Source organism: Frieseomelitta varia, unplaced genomic scaffold, assembly GCF_011392965.1.
Source record: "Frieseomelitta varia isolate USP_RPSP 00005682 unplaced genomic scaffold, Fvar_1.2 scaffold_416, whole genome shotgun sequence".
Lineage (NCBI taxonomy): Eukaryota > Metazoa > Arthropoda > Insecta > Hymenoptera > Apidae > Frieseomelitta > Frieseomelitta varia.
Window position 1 is genome coordinate 33,143 of NW_025110164.1, and position 17,639 is coordinate 50,781.

The window sequence follows — 17,639 nt, forward strand, 5'->3', positions numbered from 1 at the left end:
AAAAAAAAAAAAAAGAAAAAAAAAGCGAATCGTCGTGTTTTTGCCTTTGTCTGTTGTCTCGAAACGAACGATACGAGTTCTTATTAGTTCCGTAGCAAATGTTCGCATTGATCAATGGTAAGTTGTTCGCGGATAAATTGTCTCAGAGAGAGAGAGAGAGAAAGGCATCGTTTTCCAAGCGGCGGTCGTTACGTTTGCTCGTTAGAGATGCTAAGCTAACGCGAGTAGCAGAGCGCCTGGCAACCTTGAAGGTTCTCCGGGAAAACGACAGGCTTCGAATCGACGAGATATGCACTTACCATCTCTAGACATGCCGAGGCGTAGGCACTTTTGCAACCGACAGTACTGGCACCGGTTTCTGTTTACACGGTCGACCACGCAATTCTTGTTCCGCGGGCATTGATAGTTGACGACCGACGACTGCGACCGCCTGAAGAAGCCTTTGCAGCCCTCGCAGGTGATCACGCCATAATGAACGCCGCTGCTCTTGTCGCCGCACACCTTGCACGGGATTATCTCGATCTGGGCTGCAAGCAAAAGACAAATGAAGAAAAAGTTAGTTAGTGGTTAGTTAGTTCGCACGCGATCGATCGCAGACCGGTAAAATAAATTAAAAGATAACGCGTTCCGATCGTTACGTACGCGTACAGACCGGTCGCATCGAGCTCTCTTATCTGGCAAATTGATTATTGGGTAGATATCGATTTCAGATTATCTACCAGCGAAACTTTAATTTTCGGATAAGCAATTCTTCGGTATTTTCATCTTCAACTGCCGTGAATCGAAACTCGAATTTTGCGGGTCACAGTTGCGAGAGATGATTTTCTCGATTGCGAAACGTTCGAGCTGATATCTATGTTCTTTGTTGCAGTTGAATGTACTTCAAGATGGTTTATTTGCTTCACGATGAAAAGTAACATCGCAATTCGTTCATTTTTAAAGAAACACGAATATTCACCAGCTGAATTTAAACTTAAACTTGTAGATCACAGTTGTGAGAGATGATTACCGATTGCGAAACGTTCCACGTTCTTTGGAGTTGGAGTCGAACGACTTTCAGTCGGACGTATTTAAAATTTTATCGAAGATGTTTTATTTGTTTTTCGGTGAAAAGTTCCGCAATGTTCATTTTTAAGGAAACACGAATATATAGTTTAACCACTTGCGCGCTGGCAACTGATTGCGGACCATAACGAGTGACCAAACCGTATACAATAATTCATCGCTTTCTTTTTGAACTCGTCGATACGATATCACTGGATAGAAACTATTGATAAGTAATAAATTTATTTATTATTTGTTTTGCCCATTTTGTTTTACTTAAATATAGTTAAAACAGAGAAAATATAAATTCTCGATGCGCGTGGCACATCATTCCAGCGCAAGAGGTTGAATTCAAATTTAGTAGGTCACGATTGCGAGAGATAATTATCGACTGTGAAACATTCTACGTTCTTTGAAGTTGCAGTCGCACGACTTTAAAATTTTGTGGGAGACGTTTCTCATTTGCTTCCCGATGCAATGTTCATTTTTAAGGAAACAACGGACTTATATCTGTCTACACGCGAATCAATTGTCCACCACTTAAACCCAGAATGTTACCCAATCGTTCAGCTCGAGGCGTTTATTTGCTCTTCCATCGTTCCCCGATAGCGAGTATCAAAGAGGAAGAACTGAATTGTCCGGCGTTTTATATGCCGCCACTTTATTCCTGGCTCCGTCGAAGTTCATCACACCATTGGCCGTTCTCGCATAGTATATTTATGGATAACCTTTCGATTGGGAGACGACGAGTGCTAGACGGTGGATTCTATCTAGCGACGTAACCGCGGCGAACCGTTCGGACGCATTGCGAGCTATTTACCAGGCAGTCGCGGCAGAGATTTCGTATCACTTTAATGTGCCGCGATAACGTGAACGATAAACGCGGTCGGCGTTTTCTGTTAGAAAACCAAAGCTAGAAAAGAAGCGCTGCCACTTCGCACGATCGGGCAAGAAAGACCGTCTTTCATCCACAAGTGTCTCTGCAAATTGCAGCTGCTTGTCCCATCGGATGTGTTCCCATAGAATCTTAAAAATCGTCTCTAAAAAAAAAAAAAAAAAAAAAATATCCGCGAGGAAAAACGTGTCGAGAAAAGATTCATAATTGAAATTCTGTTCCCTCGGTCGTGTAAACAGTCGCGATAAGGGGAAAAGAATATACCCATGTGTCACAGTTGTCTGTTCTCAGATATGATCGTTGAAATAACAGAATCGTATTAAAGAGGTATTGCCTCATCGTTTTGAAACGAACGGAAACTGTTTTAACACTGGAACTACCAAAATTACAGATATGAAATAATGTATTTTTGGAGACTTGAACGATTAAAGGCTTGTGTACCCTATTGCATTATAAAGATTTTCTTTTACTCTGTGATGGAAATTTTATGCTCTAGACGTCGGTAATTCTGTTTGTGAATTTTTTAAACGAAACGTCTCAGCATCGTTTCCCATTAATGATTAAATTTTTATATTAAATTCTGTGTGTATATATATACTGATTAAATTTTTATATTAAATTCTTTGTGTATATATATACAAAGAATATATACAAAAAAAACATCAAGTTTTATATATATATATATATATATCATTACTAATCGACTCTAATGTCATGTATGTTTATATATATATATATATATATATATATATGTATATATATGTATATATTATTACTAATCGACTCTAATGTCATGTATGTTTCTTAATATTTGGAGTAGAACCGTTGAAACAGTTTTCAAACCGTTGAAAAATTCGCCATCAGAGGCTGGAGTACCTCGTATAGAATTAACTTGGAGCCTACGATCGTCGAGGATGTTATTTTCTGGACTGGGTGTTTGCACCGGTACCCTGGTTCTCGCCGTTTCCGGTGGCTGAGGGCTCGTACTGTCCGCCCCCCAACTTGGCCCACCGAACGTTGAGAGACTTCCCTCCATTTACGTCTCACACCAAGGTGTTTCATTTAAAATCCACCAACAGCCCTTGCGCACCAACGCAGAGCAAGAGTCAACGCGGCGTTTCCCGGAATTTCCACCATGCATCTTCACAACGTTACACATTCACATCACATAATTGTCGTCGTCGTTCCAGCCGACACACGAACGACAGCACACAGCAATTTTTCCGCAGTCTTTCGTGGAAAACAATCACGAACTCGGCTTCCACAACTCGGTCATGGAGTATCGAACAGACTTGAAGGCGTCGTTTCCCCATCGATTGTGAGATCGTACATCGAACGGAACGCCATGTGTATAACCTCCCCTATTCCGAACACGTTGCACGCTATATCCTGCAAAGGAGGGGCGTGATGGGACTTCTCCCTCTCGGAGAAACGAGGAATCTTTCTCCGACAGGGGTCCAAAGGAGGGATCTCGCCCGTCGAAGAAAATTAGTGCCAACACACGTAACCGATTCTGGCACGATCGATGGATCTGCAGCGCAAGCGCGATCGCCGAGAGAATATGAACTACTCGAATATACTTCTCTCAAAATATCGCGAAACGAATCCTTCTCCAGACTTTTGCGTTCGCTCTGTCGAAGCTTCTTGTCGAAAGTCGTGCAGTTATCGCGTTCGTCGAACGACAAGACGCGAGCGAGACAACGACGAACTGTAAAGGGACGTTGGCGTTGGCAATGGAAGGGTTGAAAATTCGAGCCTGAACTCGGTGTTTCACGGAGAACAATTTCCAGCTGGGTCTATTTATACGCCTTCTAACCTGGATTTCGACCAAGAATACATCGCCGATCCCTGCGCGAAGCAACCCCTAAATCAATCGCGGCTTACGAGCCGCGCTTTCGGACGCGCCATCGCGCGTGGAATGCGCGCGACAAATTCCGCTCTCGGGCTTGTGAACCTCTCATCGATCACCGCACACGCTCGGCCTTTCCTCCTCTCGTCCGAGAGCGGACGATCCGCCGCGCGATGCCGATCGAAATAGTCCGGCCGGCCGGCCGGCCAGCAGCGCAGCTTGCTCGTAAGCGTGCGTTCTTCTTGCCTTCTCGCGAGAGAGTTGAAACACGCGAGTGGGAAAAAAGCCGTGGGAAATACCGTGGAAATGAAATCGGAGGCGCCTCGGTAGGCAGGGCAGAGAACCAGAAATGCAGAGACGCGAGTGAAACTGAGGGAAAGAGTAGAAATGCGGCTGCTGCAGTTGCCGGCTCCCGTTTGCTCTCTATTTTCGTTCTCAGCTCGCGCGCGTCTATATCGTGCGCGGTGCGAGGGCGCTAAAGCGAGACGGAGGAAAGAGGGTGTGCTAGAGCAGGAAGAAGAAGAGAACCGGCGAGGCTTCCGAACCGAGAGAGGAGAGACGAACGACGTTCACATGCTCGACGCGTATCTACATTGCGCGCGCACGTGCATACGTATCTGTGTGCATATATTTGTCCATGGATGCGCGCGTGTACGTATATTTATCTACGTGTGCATATATATGCACGAGCGTATCTATGAATGCGCGCAATGTACGTACGGATGTGCATCTACGTCTGCACGTGTATGCACGTATGCGTGCAGAAATGCGTGTAGGTGAACACGCGTACGCGAGTTACGTGTGTCAGTTTGTACGGAACGTACGTATGTATGTTGGTAGAGGCTGCTGTATTGGAGCGAGGAGGATTCGGTGCGGCCCGTCCGTGTCTGTATATCGTGCTTCTCTCGTCCGACAACTCTAGCGCCACGAGTAGCGTCGAGGCGCTTGCACCATACGGTCGAACATTACATAACCGAGAACGATGAACCCAGAGTACAGTCACCCGGCACGCTCGCATCTTTGATGTGCGTCATGCCGTTGCCTCGAGGAGAGCTGCACACACACACACACACACACACACACACACATACACATACACACCGCCTACTGTATATAACCCCGGAACTGCCGAAATCGAAGCTACTTTGTGCCGCCCGTGGTTACAGCTTTGTCCGGCCGGTGTGTGCTTGTCAACCCTCGCCCCCCCCCCTCCCCCCTTTAGATATGCATACACGTTCCATACGTGTGCATACGAATCACGGTAAATACGCGGGTGGAATCGGCCAACGGAAGCGAGGTGTATTCTGTGTTTGCCAGAACGCGGAAACAGAGCTCGACGCTTGACGTTCGATTTCGGCAAGTTCGATCCCAGCGTGGCTGGAACTTGTCCAGACATTTCCAGATTCCTGAAACGATCGGACCTGTGTGTATATATATATATATATATATGCACATGTATATTCGCGAATTGAATCGATCACGTCTTCCACGGATTTTTTTTCGCGGAATTATCGAAATCGAGCACGATATACTGTTTTACAAACGGAATCTTCGGCCTTTGAAGTTATCACGCGAATCTAGTGTTGCTAGAGGAAACTGTTATTTGCGTAATGGCTAACTATGAACGAAGTCGAGAAGTGTGCAGGTTTCGTACAAAAGAATGTTGTATTAAATTCAAACGCCGACTTCCTCTTTAGCTGGAGTCCATACCTCCACCATTTCACACTGAAAAAAAGCTGCAGATTCAACATTTCCTTTTTACTATTTCTGTTCCTCTTCGCCAATTTATTTCGCAGGAGCCTGCACAATATAACTTTGCTCGAAAGATAAAAGAGAAAATACGAGTACCATCGAATATTTCAATTCATTTTAAAAAAGCGAAAAAGATGCTACGTAGAATATCTCAACTAAGGAGGGCAGGCTCGTATACGAATTCCAATGGAATTCCAATTCCAATTACGAAAGACAGAGAGAAAAAGAGAGAGAGAGAAAAGGTAACGTGGGATAAAGAAGATGTAGAAACGGTTCAAACGAGAGAGAATCATCTCCAGTTAAGTTTTTTCAGTTCTCGAAATCAAAGTCGTTTAAGCCATGTAGCATTGTTCCTTATCTATTACCCATGTCCAGGGAACACAGTACTTTCGGTGCTTCGAATGATACTGCGCACTGGGATAAATAAATCGAGCTGAACAGCGAGAAGAAGATATCACTACTTACGAGATGTAAGACCAAGTCGAAACTAGTTAATCACGTAGCTCCGCGAGTTCCCTCGAGTAAGGCTGACTTATGGCTCTTTCAGACAGGGATTGGACGAACACGGAAATAAGAGAAGAGAAACACGAAACAGAAGAGTAAACAGAAAGAGGCAAAATGACAGTGATTATCGCACGTGGAACGTAATACGAAATTGAAGCCTGGACTCTCTTCGCTAGCTGGTCGAAGATTTCAGAGCAACGCGCTACTAATACGTCTGCACCTTTATTTTCAACTGACTTCACTCATTACTCGCTATTTCCACATTTGTGAAAAATCGAACCAGATAACACAGGTAATAGGCAATGTTTGACAATATGAATTGAACTTGAACGAACGTGATCCAGAAATTAAGTATAATTGCTATAAATAGTCTGTCTGATGTCAGAACAATGGCGTGGTAATGTCGCATCGCAGCGTGGAGGCAAGTAAATGCGACAGAGAAAGAGAGAAAGAAAGAGAGAGAGAGAGAGAGAGAGAGAGAGAGAGAAACGCGGGATCTAAAAGATTAAACAGGTTAAAGTGTGTGCATAACTAGTAACGTGTAAAAATAAATATAAAGTGCGTTATTTTTAAGTCAGATGCTTACGGAGCGTTCGAGAGCATGAAGCAGAGAAACAGGCGAGCCATCAAAGTTTTACGAGACGCGAGTTGGAAACGAAAAAAGTGACGCGATCGAAATAAATGAATTCCAGTCTTCTGTACGAAGACGTCCATCATCGGTGGAAATATTAAACGCCGGCTAATTTCAGACAGTTTGAAACAGCAGTGTTACAGCTTCCCGTGAAATCTAATTGCGAAAGAGAACCTGCCGTACGCCAAATCGAAACGATGCAAGTTTAACATTCGTTGTTTCGAAACGACGATTAATTCACCAACGAGCCAGAATGCCAAGCGATCCCGAGTTAAAGTTTTGCGTAACTTCGCGTACGATTCGGCCGACAGATAGCGATCGGGGCGATCAAAATCCCACCGACACGATCGACGGAGAACGAAGACGAGTCGGAGCACGAGCGCCGAACTTCCTCGGTTATGGTGGTAGCACACGTCACTCACGTCGTATTGCAACGATCTCTTATTTACGATTGCTCCGAGCAATTAGCCGTCCGCGACCACGCACGATGCGCATTCGTAGCGTTACGTAAGCCGTTTGCTTTCTTCGGATTGTGAATCGAATCGATGAAAAGAGAAATTCGTCGACGACGAGCCTCGAGAGCCTCGAGAGCCCGACGTCCGATGTTTCACTTTGTCTCTTACGTGCGTTACGCTCGTCTTCTCTACAGCGAAATGGAATTCGTTTCTCGTTTTGCATAGAATCGAGTAGAAAGTGGCCAAAGGTTCCCGACTATTACGAGGACGGACGTGAACTTGTGGCGCGACAGCGCCGCGTGGAAATTGAGAACGCGTAAGTGGCTTTGGGTTAGGTGATGCGGCCTGGAATACCAATCGAGAGAAACTTGCGCCGCGACGAAATGAAATAAACGAGCGAGCGAGCTGGCGAACGAGCAACGGCGCGCGCGGGGCCAACTCCGATCCAAGTTGTAACATCCGATCGTTGCAGAACGCGGCGCGTGATCGACGAGTCGATATCTATCGTTCGGTGACGTCGATTGATACCGACGATTGAGCACTTTCTTCCTCGTGTTACCTAGCCGCGCGACAGTTCTGTCAATCTTTCGGCTCCGTTCACCGTCGTTGGCAGTGAAACGGACGCGTCGAGCCGAGCGTACTCCGCTCGAAAAGGAGCTCACCTAAGCAAGCGGCAAAGCGGTTCCTGATCATTCTCGAAGTACAAAGAAGCGCGAACCCGTTCGCAAAATAACGAACCCGATAGTTTTTTTCACCAACAGCGACACACACTCACACGCACACACGCGCGCATACACACATACCGTGCGAATGGGAGCCGCGCAAGCGCCGCACGTAAAACGCGATATGTGTACACGTAGAAAAAGAGAGACGCGCGTAGAGACGAACGCTGAAGGCTGAACGCGCGTATTCACGCACTCACGTACACGCACTGTGGCCACACACCACGGGAAACGCACAACATGATCGTACACAGATGAGAGGAGGAGGATCGCGCGTTTTCCACCTGGAGCCTTTCCAGCTACGACGATCACTTTGTTGGCTGCACTTAACAGGCACGCACGCGGAACGCGGCGTGGAACGGCGGGGCCAGCTTCTTGCCCCGGTAACACATCGACGACGACACACTGTGGCCGCTCTCTGCTTCCGGCGTGGCGTTCGAGCAAAGGCCGAGAACACGCGGTACACGCGGAATTTCGCGGAATTTCGCGGATCTGTTGGTATTTGGAGAGGCGAGGGAACACTGCGTGCCGGGGCACGTCTCGGGGCACTCGTGCAGAGGTGACGAGCCGAGTGTTGTTGTTGGAGCAACGGTCACGGGACACGGAGAAAGGGAAGAAAGGGGAGAAAGGAGAACGGAGAGTGCGAAGAAAGAAAGGAAGAGAGCCGAACGAGGAAAATGCTGGTGTAACGCGAGCGGAGGAACGACGGAGGCGAACGTTCTCCTCGGCCGAGCGGGACCACTGGCGCGCACGCACGCACTCACGCACACGTGTACTCGTGTACACAGGCGCGCGCACGTAGCCACGATGCCTCCACGTTTCCTTCCTCCGCGGTAATTTCGGGAGTCTCGCGCACCAACGTGTACACCGACACCACGATCCGATCGACCGGCCGATTCGAGCGGCGAAACCGACGCACGGTTCGTACGCGTTTGTTATACGATGTCGCGCGGCCACGCTTCCTGATCGGGCCCACCGGGGAAAACTCGTGGAAACGCCGTGCAACTGTCGCATTGGAATATTTCGGGGATATACGGGCTACCAGAGAGAGTCACTGACGAAGAAACGAGACGAACAAAGGAAGGAGATAACGAAACGGACAAAGATGGAAAAACGACCGTGTCCCGCAGGGGGTGGAGGAGGGAGGCGGACAAAGAAAAGTAGGGGGGAGAGAGAGATATAACGACAGAGATAGAAAAAAAAGTGTAGGAAAGAGGGACAAGAGCGGGAGTAACCGAGGGAAAAAAAGGAATAGAAGAAGTAAAGCCAGATAGATTGGGGGAGGGAGGGGGAGAGAGAGACAGAGAAAGAGAGAAAGGAGATGGTGATAAAAAAAGACGGAAACAGAAAAAGGGAGAGGGAGGGTTAAGGTACAGGAGAGGAAAAGAGAAGGAACGTCAGAAGGGGAGGAGAAAGAGATAGAAAGAGAGAAAGAGAGAGAAAAGTGTTTTTCGGGGACCGGCGTTAGCGAGTTGGCATCTCACAATATGTCAGAACTCCCCGCACTTCCCCGCCATCGAATGACGCTACGTCGGGTCACTGAACTGTGCGCGCCTCCGCCGATGATGGCCGAGTGCCTCACCCTTTGCTCTCCCCACCATTTCGTACAGCATCCCCACCACCGGAGCGACACGATCGCTACCGAGTGCGGCCGAGCTGCGCCGACGAACCAGATAACGCCAAGATCGTCGACTGCGCAACTCCGAGCGATCACGGAAACGCGCGAAGAGAGACACGAGCGCGCAACGCGGGCTTTCCGATCTTGCTCCGTGCGGCGCGCAGCATGTTAACATTATTAGCGCCGCTCGTTAAGGGCACACCGGCTCCTAAATACACGTGCGTATCGTGTTTCCCTCGACGATGCTCGGGGAAACTGCCGTCACGGAAAGTTTGTCTTTGGGTTAGGGGAGAGGCGTTACCGCCGCTACGACCGCCACGACTAATTAAAGAACCACGATGGTTTTTCCTTTACTCTCCAGCCGTTTACGACTTCAACTTTGATTGAGTGGTCGTGGCGCGACGCGTTGTGGCCATCACACGGTTAGCAAGATTCGAGGACGGGGATAATGGATTTAGAGATTCTTCCCTGATACCAGCCGCACTTTACGAGCAATTTTTAAAGAAACGAGCGTAGCAACATTTTATGTTATTCGACACTTTTATACTTTCATATATATATATATATATCTATATATCTCTATATCTATATCTGTTAATAAAGGAATGTTACTTTTACGTATCATTTATTAACATATCTATTTTATTCGCTATGAAAGCAAAAATGTGATTACTATGAGTTTTAAATAACTTTTGTTCGATACTAGACAAATTTTGAATTCCTATATTTCGTAATTGTTTTTTCAATCGAACTATTGCATCTCGACCACCACCGCTGGATTGCTACACGATGCGTAACAATCGGTTTTAATTTATATTCAGTGTTAATGCGATTCCACGATCGGCGTACGCTTTAAGCATTTGTGCCAAGGTCACTTTCATTTTTGTGCCGAGCATAATGCACTTAATGCAACGTGTACCGCTGCCACCCATTGAAAGTACTTTGATTCAACGCTCGGTCCTTTTTCGCGCGCTATTGCATTTTTCATTCTCGATCCCATCTGTTGTAACGTAATCGCCGATTCGAAGCTTAAGCGTAAGCGACTGGCTATGATCGATACACACAATATCTGCCACTTTGCTCTTTCGCGCTGTCATCCGCGTCGGAACAACAACGATTTATGCGCCGTAGAAAGGACCGGCGCTTTTTTAACTTCCTGAATATCCGCATTAAAATTATCACCACGAAATCTCGTTCTTCCCTTCGCCAGAACACGCACACACACACATACATACGTTTTTCCCAGCAACGTTTCGCCCCACGAATACTTCTCCCCCATTTGGCCCTCTGTCCCAACATGAATTTTCAAATTATTACCTCTTCCCTTCCAACGTGCCCTCTTAAATCCTCCCTGCACGCACACGTCGTGTCCCCACGTTCACCCTTCCGTCCTACGTTTCTTTCTTACCCCCTACCTTATCGCCAAATAACTCCTTCAGAGGTTCGTTCTTTCTCTCAGACACGCGCACCGCGCTCCCTACCATCGCGATTCACATCCCCACCCTCCGCGGCTTTGTTTCCCATCCTCGTTCATCGCGAGGTGTCTCTCTTTTTCCCACCGTTTCCACCCCCTCTCGCTGCGCCGCGGCGTATTATTGTCTCTGCCCCCGCGGCCCCGAGGAGCCATCGCCTCCTCTCACTTCAAGCCGTTCCCTCGGTCGTCCTCCCTCTCACCCGTGTCCCTTTCGCTCCTTCTCTCATTTATTGCATAACCGTGCACGAGGTTGCCAACCTGCGCCGCGTAATACTCTATAAATACGTTTCGCAAATAAATAATCGCGCCGGCGATATGTCTCTTTGCGCCGTTCCAGCGCCTCGATCCGGCGGCGGGCACTGAGCGATGTCGTCGTCGTCGTTGCCACGCTTGGAATTTACAAGATGAAATGGCCCGATAACCAGAGCCGATAAGCGGCCCTCTTGTCGATAACGAGCCGTGCATGCCACGAGAATGCACGTATGCATGTGCACAAGCGGGAAAAGCTGACATGCGTGCACGCATCCGACGCCCAATGCCCGAGGACCAGTTTTCGTTTCTCTAACTGTAAACGAACGCGACTCTGTCGCGAGACACGCGCTTGCATTTCTTTTCCCTCTTAGCCATCTAAATCGACGATCGGCGGCAATCGTTACGTAATTCGGCGATTCGGACTGATTTAATTTCAATTTCCTCGACATTTATCGATCGGCACATGAAACTGTACAAATAAATTTTCGTAATAGTACAAATACCTCTAATCTCATCGAGAACACGTTCCACGTATCGTTCCCCATGAAACGAGGCAGAAAATCTCGGCGTAGTCCGATCTGTCGAAAGGTTCCGGTTGAGAGACGCTAGGTTACGTAAGAGGAACCTCCAAAGTTACTTTACAATGCAAACCTGTTTCAGTTTCGTTCCCTTTGCCTTCGCGCCGCTACTCGCCAATTCGGTGTGGTCGGCTCGACGAGGGGAGAAAGAAGGCGGGAGAGAAAGAAGAGGGAAACGCCGTTTCTCGCTCGATGCCTCTTTACGTACATCTCGAGGTCGAAGGCTGCGCCGTAGATGGCGAAAAATCGGCCGCGGCCAGCTCGAAATCGCGGACGATGAGCCGGCGAGAAGAGCCAATCGCGGCTACGTCGCCGCGGCGATCAGCTGTCGGGTAAATTTACACCAGGTGAATCAGAATCTCTGTTCGTGGCGTGGAAACGTATATCGCAAGGCGTGTTTCCACCACAAGAGACGACGCGAAGCGCAACGAGGGAAAGAGAGAGAGAGAGAGAGAGAGAGAGAGAGAGAGAGAGAGAGTCGAAACAGCTTTCGATCGGCTCGTAACTCCGTTAAGCCCGGAGACTTGGCGCAAATTACTCGGACGAAGTTGATGTTTATTTCCATGACACTTAGGAACTCGCTGCGAAGTTTGTTGTCCCCTCGCGGCCCTGCTAAACGATGTCTGACATCGTTGCGAGGAAACGGCAGAGTGACAACGTTAATTCGCTCGTTGTCTTCTGCGACACACTCCGTTCGAGGACCGATCGCTTCCAGCGAACAACACGCCGATTTGTTTGTACGCTGTTTCGTGACAATCTCAAAATTCTGCCGGACTGTTTTTACAATCGTTTGAAAAACCGTGTTGGACAGTTGCGACAGCGCTTCTTCGATGCAACTGCGAAAAATGCCAAACAACGCGATAAAATGAAAATTGGCCATTTACGCACGTGGTTTAGATTTAATTGAAGGGATAGTAATTAAGAGAGGAAGTATGACCGACGACGATACGGCGTTATAATCGAATTAGAGTGCGTCGAGCATCGCGACCATACGCTGTGTGGCATTGTTCGATACGAAATCTGAACAGCGCGATCGCGCTGCATGGCACTGCGTAACAAAGTTTCCCCTTGTCGAGCAGTACGATGTTTTTAGTGAAAGATCAGCGCGCTTGAGGGTTGAAATATCTTTCAATCGTTGCAAGAAAAATCGACATTTTGCTCGAGCTACTCTAAAAAACAAAAAAAAAAAAAAAAAAAAAAAAAAACAGCAATATTACATAACTCGTGACTCGATTCGATACCTTTTAAAGAGTGTCGCAGTAAAACTTTCGCGCATCGTGTGCACGCAGCACGATCGTTTCATCGTTGGCAGGTCCGATCGGTACCAGGATGCACCTGCGCTTCCCTGACAGAGTTAAAGCATTCGTACACTCTCGCTTCAAACGCGTCGAGTCATCGTCTCCGTTCGTTGGCTGCACTCCTGTTTATCCGAATATTCTCTGCACTTTTATTGCTTTTCCCTGAACTCTCTCTCTCTCTCTCTCTCTCTCTCTCTCTCTCTTTTTTGTCCGCGTAACAGACAGCAGGCATTGCGTGCAGCCGCTGAAGCGAGCTCGCGCGTTTGTCGTCTGCAATCGCCGAGTGGCGTGAATCTCGGAATGAATGTAGGTCAGGCTATAGAATAATCAGCATGGAGGTAGATTCTTACGAACGAGTGCAGCCGCTCCGCGCGCTTTTAATATTTCCCTCCTTTCCACGAGTTGGCGGCGCGTCGTCGCTGCACGCCACACATTCGCGGAAACGCCCGCGAACAGATCCCGACCGAGCGCATTTTACGCAGCGCGGCAAGGCGTTGCCAATTGCGATTGACAAACGATCGCGTCTCGTTCTGCTGCGTCGTCCAGGTTCTACAGAGATTACCGATAAAACCTTCGTTATCGTTTTTGTTATCTCGCACGATGAGACAATACGATATTTGACGTTGCTGCAACGTTCACGGGGTGGAAAAAAAAAAAAAAAAAAGAACCTGGCGAAATTTTTCGATAGGACGGAAGAGCGTTTGCCGTCGAACGGAGGGAAATATATTCGTTCGAGTCGACGAAGCGAGAAAAGTCCGAAACTGATAAGATAATAGAGAACCATGGCCACTAGTTTTGCTGTAATTTCCTGGAATAGGAATCGAACATTCTCCGGCGAGATAACCGAATAACCGGCGCGCGGATTATTCGAGTTCTCATCGGTGACGCCCATGCACACGCTCTCGCCTAAATATACGCGAGACGAAATATAGCGCGATGATCTTCGGGAGTAAGAAAGCCGAGTGTGACACTCGATCGGTGTGTCACAATTTTGCGCGAGGCGGCGAATTTCATCGGGACGACTCGCGCCTCGGATCGTTTCGATCCGCCGTGTCGCGCCTACATGCACAGCCAGCACGCTTCGTGACAAACGTTCCACGGGACAAAATGTTAACGAAACGCAACCAATAGCGATCGGCGAGAATGACCGATCTCACGGATTACGTAACGGAGAACGAGAGATGCAAACGTGGCCCTTTGGGGGGCAACTGCGAGGCCGAAGAGTCCCGCATGGTCTCCGCGGCAGACAAGAATGACCGTTACAGTTTCCTTAAGCGAATTCAGATGTGGCAACGCTTGCGACACTGCGATGCCGGCATGGACATGGTGCGGCGTGGCGGCACAGCAGGACGGTCGATCGGACGTAGCCGACCCGGTGCCAAAATCGCTCGGCGAAGATTTTTGAATTTGGGCCGGGCCGGACGCGAATAGCTCGGAAACGCATCGACCGATTCAACCGGTCGAACATTGTCTTCCGTTTCGCGCGGCCGTTCATTATGTATTTTCGTCGCACGTAGGGCTCCTCTCTGCTGCGGACGCGTGCATCGCCGGATTAAATTGTGGTCCGTTACACGCACGGATTTATCGCGTCGGGGCATGCTACGTACTACGTGGAGAGCACGTCGGTGCACCGGTCGCGGATATACGGGCCTGATTTGCATCTCGGCTCGTCGCCGCTCGACTCCAACGACGCGATTCGCGTCTCTCCGCCGCACTTCCAATCGTTCGATACTTTTTCATCCGTCAGCAGAACTGTGACGCGCGTCGGCCAGACCCCCCTTCTTAGCAGTCGATACTGCTGCAGATCTCGAGTTAACAGCCCCCCACAGCACTTTCCAGTTTTGGCTGCGAGGATCGATCGTGTGTTTCGCGTTACGTGTATTTCGTTGCACGGCAGTTTCTCGCCGGTGCGTGCATTCGAACGCTTTGAAAAGAAAAAGAACCGCGTGGCCGCGCTCTTCCGTCCGTGCAGACGATGTTATCTGCTTACGATGTAGCGCGCTTCGATATATATATGTATATATATATATATATATGTGTTACGAACGTGGATAGTACGCGCGGTATCCCACCAAGAGCCCACGCTTATTCCGTGTAATCGACAACTAATAGCCGTGCTATATCTCACGTCGCGTCGATTCGATCGCCAGTTTAACGTCTGTTACCGGGTTGAATCTGCGCGCGGCAGATTCAAACGTTCGAGTACCGTGCCTCGACGAGGACATTTTGCAGGCGTCTAGCCACCGCTCTCTCTCTCTCTCTCTCTTTCTCTTTCTCTCTCTCTTTCTTTCTTTCTCACCGTTCTCGCGGCTTCCCTTGTGCTTCTGCTCGAGCCAACGAAAAGCTCCGACGGGTTTCTCATGCGGGAAAAGTCAACGTTTTTCCAGCGGTCAATACGAGAAGCTAACTGGCGACCGGGTGTCGGAAGGTTAGTAACTTGGTCAACGGTGAACGACCGAGGGAGGGAACTGCGCATGCGCCAGTACGCCGGTGACCCAGATGCGCGCAACGTGATTGCCGTTCGGTCGTTCTCGCCGATTCTCGGCGACCCTCGGGGCCTCTCGCGGTCGCCTCGCGGTTGACCCACATCGCTGCTACTCGCGGCACTCGCCACCACTCGCGCGCTGTTCGCGCCATTCGCTCTCTCACTCTCGCATTCACACACACACACACACACACACACACACACACACCTTTTCCTCTCTTACACTGCTTCTCTCTTCTCTCTCGCACGCTCTTTCTCTCCATCTGCGATTTATCGATGCGCTTCTCCTTTGCACACCCTGCCCTCCCTGTCGAGTATCCCGCGAGAATTGGATGGGTTCGACGATGACGACGACGGCGATGGCGATGATGATGGGTGTTAATTTGATGGAAATTGAACGGGTGGGAAGTCGCTTGTTAATTAGAATATGCGTCCTTTAGAGTTTAGGTTAGGCACGGGAGGAGGAGTCGCAGAGGATTCGGCAGAGTTCGTGGAGGTTACGCTGATAAAACGAGGGTTTGGCTGCGTCTGGCTGACTTCACCAGCCGGTTAACGAAAGAAATACCATTAATTAGGGGATACGCTTCGCAACAATTTCGAGCGCAGCGTTAATTCGCGGGCTCTTCCGTTCTATGCAAATGGGGGAAAGAGAAAGGTTGAAGATGAAAAAATGTCAGGATTATTCGAGGGAAAATAAGTCGAGAAAAACATAATGAATTTCGTAATTAGATGATATCCGACGTAAGAAAAGAGAAAAAGAAGAGGAAGGAGAATGAACATACGAGAGAAGGACGTGTGCAGCGATAATTTTAAAAAATTCGGGTGCCGGTGGTGCTCGTGATTCGAGGGAAATTGGAGGGTCAGAGAGGATCTCGGAAATATGAAAAGGCACGTACGGCGTCGTGTCTGTACTTGAAACTGACTCACTGAAGCGTTGCTCACTCGTGACTACCACTCGTCTGAATTCCACTACCTTTTTGCTCGTGCCCGGGTGTCAATGTTGTTTTACCGTCGAAAGAATCGACGCGATATTTCTACAAGAGCTTATATACATACATGTATATATCTCGTTTCGCGTACTTAGCACTGAATCAAAAATCAACGACCTTATTAAAAAAAAGAAAGCGACGATAAATAACATGCAACGCGAAACGAATTCCCACGATCGTCTGGAGAGACTTGAGAAAAAGGATGAAAACTCGAAGGAAAGGATTTTCTCAAGCTCCGATTATTAACATTTCGTTACAACACGTTATCGATCTATTGAGAAGACAAAATTAGGACGTATCGTTAATAAAATAAGAAAACTCGTTTCTCCGCGCGTCGTTCCGCCGCTTTTATCCAGTCGTTATTATATCTGACTGCAGCGATTCGCAGAGAGAAAAGGTTCGCGTACGCGAGGTATTTCTTTCAATAGCGTGCAGTTTGCACGGTACTCGCATCTACGTATCGAAAGAATGTCGAAAGGAGTCGCAGCACCTTGAACACCGCCACGAACGCAGTATCGCGTATCGATTAACAATATTAATGACCGCGTCCGATGATTGTTAAATAGAAACTGGCGCGGGTCGAGTTATTAATCGTCAGTTTCGTTTACCTCTCGAGACTAACGACACGTTTATCAGTCAACATTATCTTCGGGTTTCTACCGCTCTTCTTTTTTTCTTTCGGTCGTGTCTGACGTTGTACAGTCGCTTTTCACTTCGCACTCAATGCCCGTCATTTAAAGTCACGGCATATTGATTTTAATGCGGTGCGCTCTCGGCGTTCACCAAACACGAGTCCCGTTTGTCGAGAGAGAGAGAGAGAGAGAGAGAGAGCCAGTCAGTTGCAACTTGCAACCGAAGAAATTAATTCCTTTCAACGTTGTCGTTTCTTTTTCCGGGGATCCCGTTTGAAGAATATCCGTAATGAAGTTCATTTCGTCCCCAAGGAAACGGCACGGAGGGGACTTTAGCTTTTCGAGTGGCTCTGAAGGGCCGGCCATCCTTCAGCCTTCTTTCCTCAGTCGCTTCTCCCCTCCTTTCTCCTTTCTTTCTTTCCTCTCTCGTTTCTTTTTCTTTGTTTTTTTTTTTTTTTTTT

The 17,639-nt window shown here is 48.3% G+C and overlaps 1 protein-coding gene and 2 long non-coding RNA genes across 9 annotated transcripts in view; 1 reads left to right on the top strand and 2 right to left on the bottom strand.

The window, feature by feature from the left end:
* The window catches only part of LOC122531783 (probable nuclear hormone receptor HR3), a 72,816-nt gene that overhangs the window by 16,206 nt on the left and 38,971 nt on the right, over window positions 1-17,639 (bottom strand). For 3 of the 7 annotated variants that reach the window (XR_006307395.1, XM_043659975.1, XM_043659974.1), the window contains exons 1-2: window positions 2,816-3,173; window positions 300-527 (exon numbers count right to left, since the gene is read on the bottom strand). Coding sequence is in view for 6 of the 7 variants with exons in the window: in XM_043659975.1 (XP_043515910.1) it covers window positions 300-527; window positions 2,816-2,975 (388 nt within the window). In the remaining variant the exon portion in view is untranslated. Of the gene's footprint in view, window positions 1-299; window positions 528-2,815; window positions 3,174-7,792; window positions 7,879-17,639 lie in introns of those variants that run through there. The other 4 variants (XM_043659976.1, XM_043659979.1, XM_043659977.1 and 1 more) reach the window with 3 other exon arrangements.
* The window catches only part of LOC122531785, a 21,581-nt gene that overhangs the window by 3,178 nt on the left and 764 nt on the right, over window positions 1-17,639 (top strand). Inside the window, exon 2 of the long non-coding RNA XR_006307396.1 lies at window positions 8,412-8,423. This is a non-coding gene — a long non-coding RNA (uncharacterized LOC122531785). The remainder of the gene's footprint in view (window positions 1-8,411; window positions 8,424-17,639) is intronic.
* LOC122531786 lies at window positions 11,700-16,470 on the bottom strand. Its single transcript, XR_006307397.1, has 3 exons — window positions 15,372-16,470; window positions 11,848-12,099; window positions 11,700-11,774 (listed from the first exon to the last, which is right to left on the bottom strand). It is a non-coding gene; the product is annotated as an uncharacterized LOC122531786 (long non-coding RNA).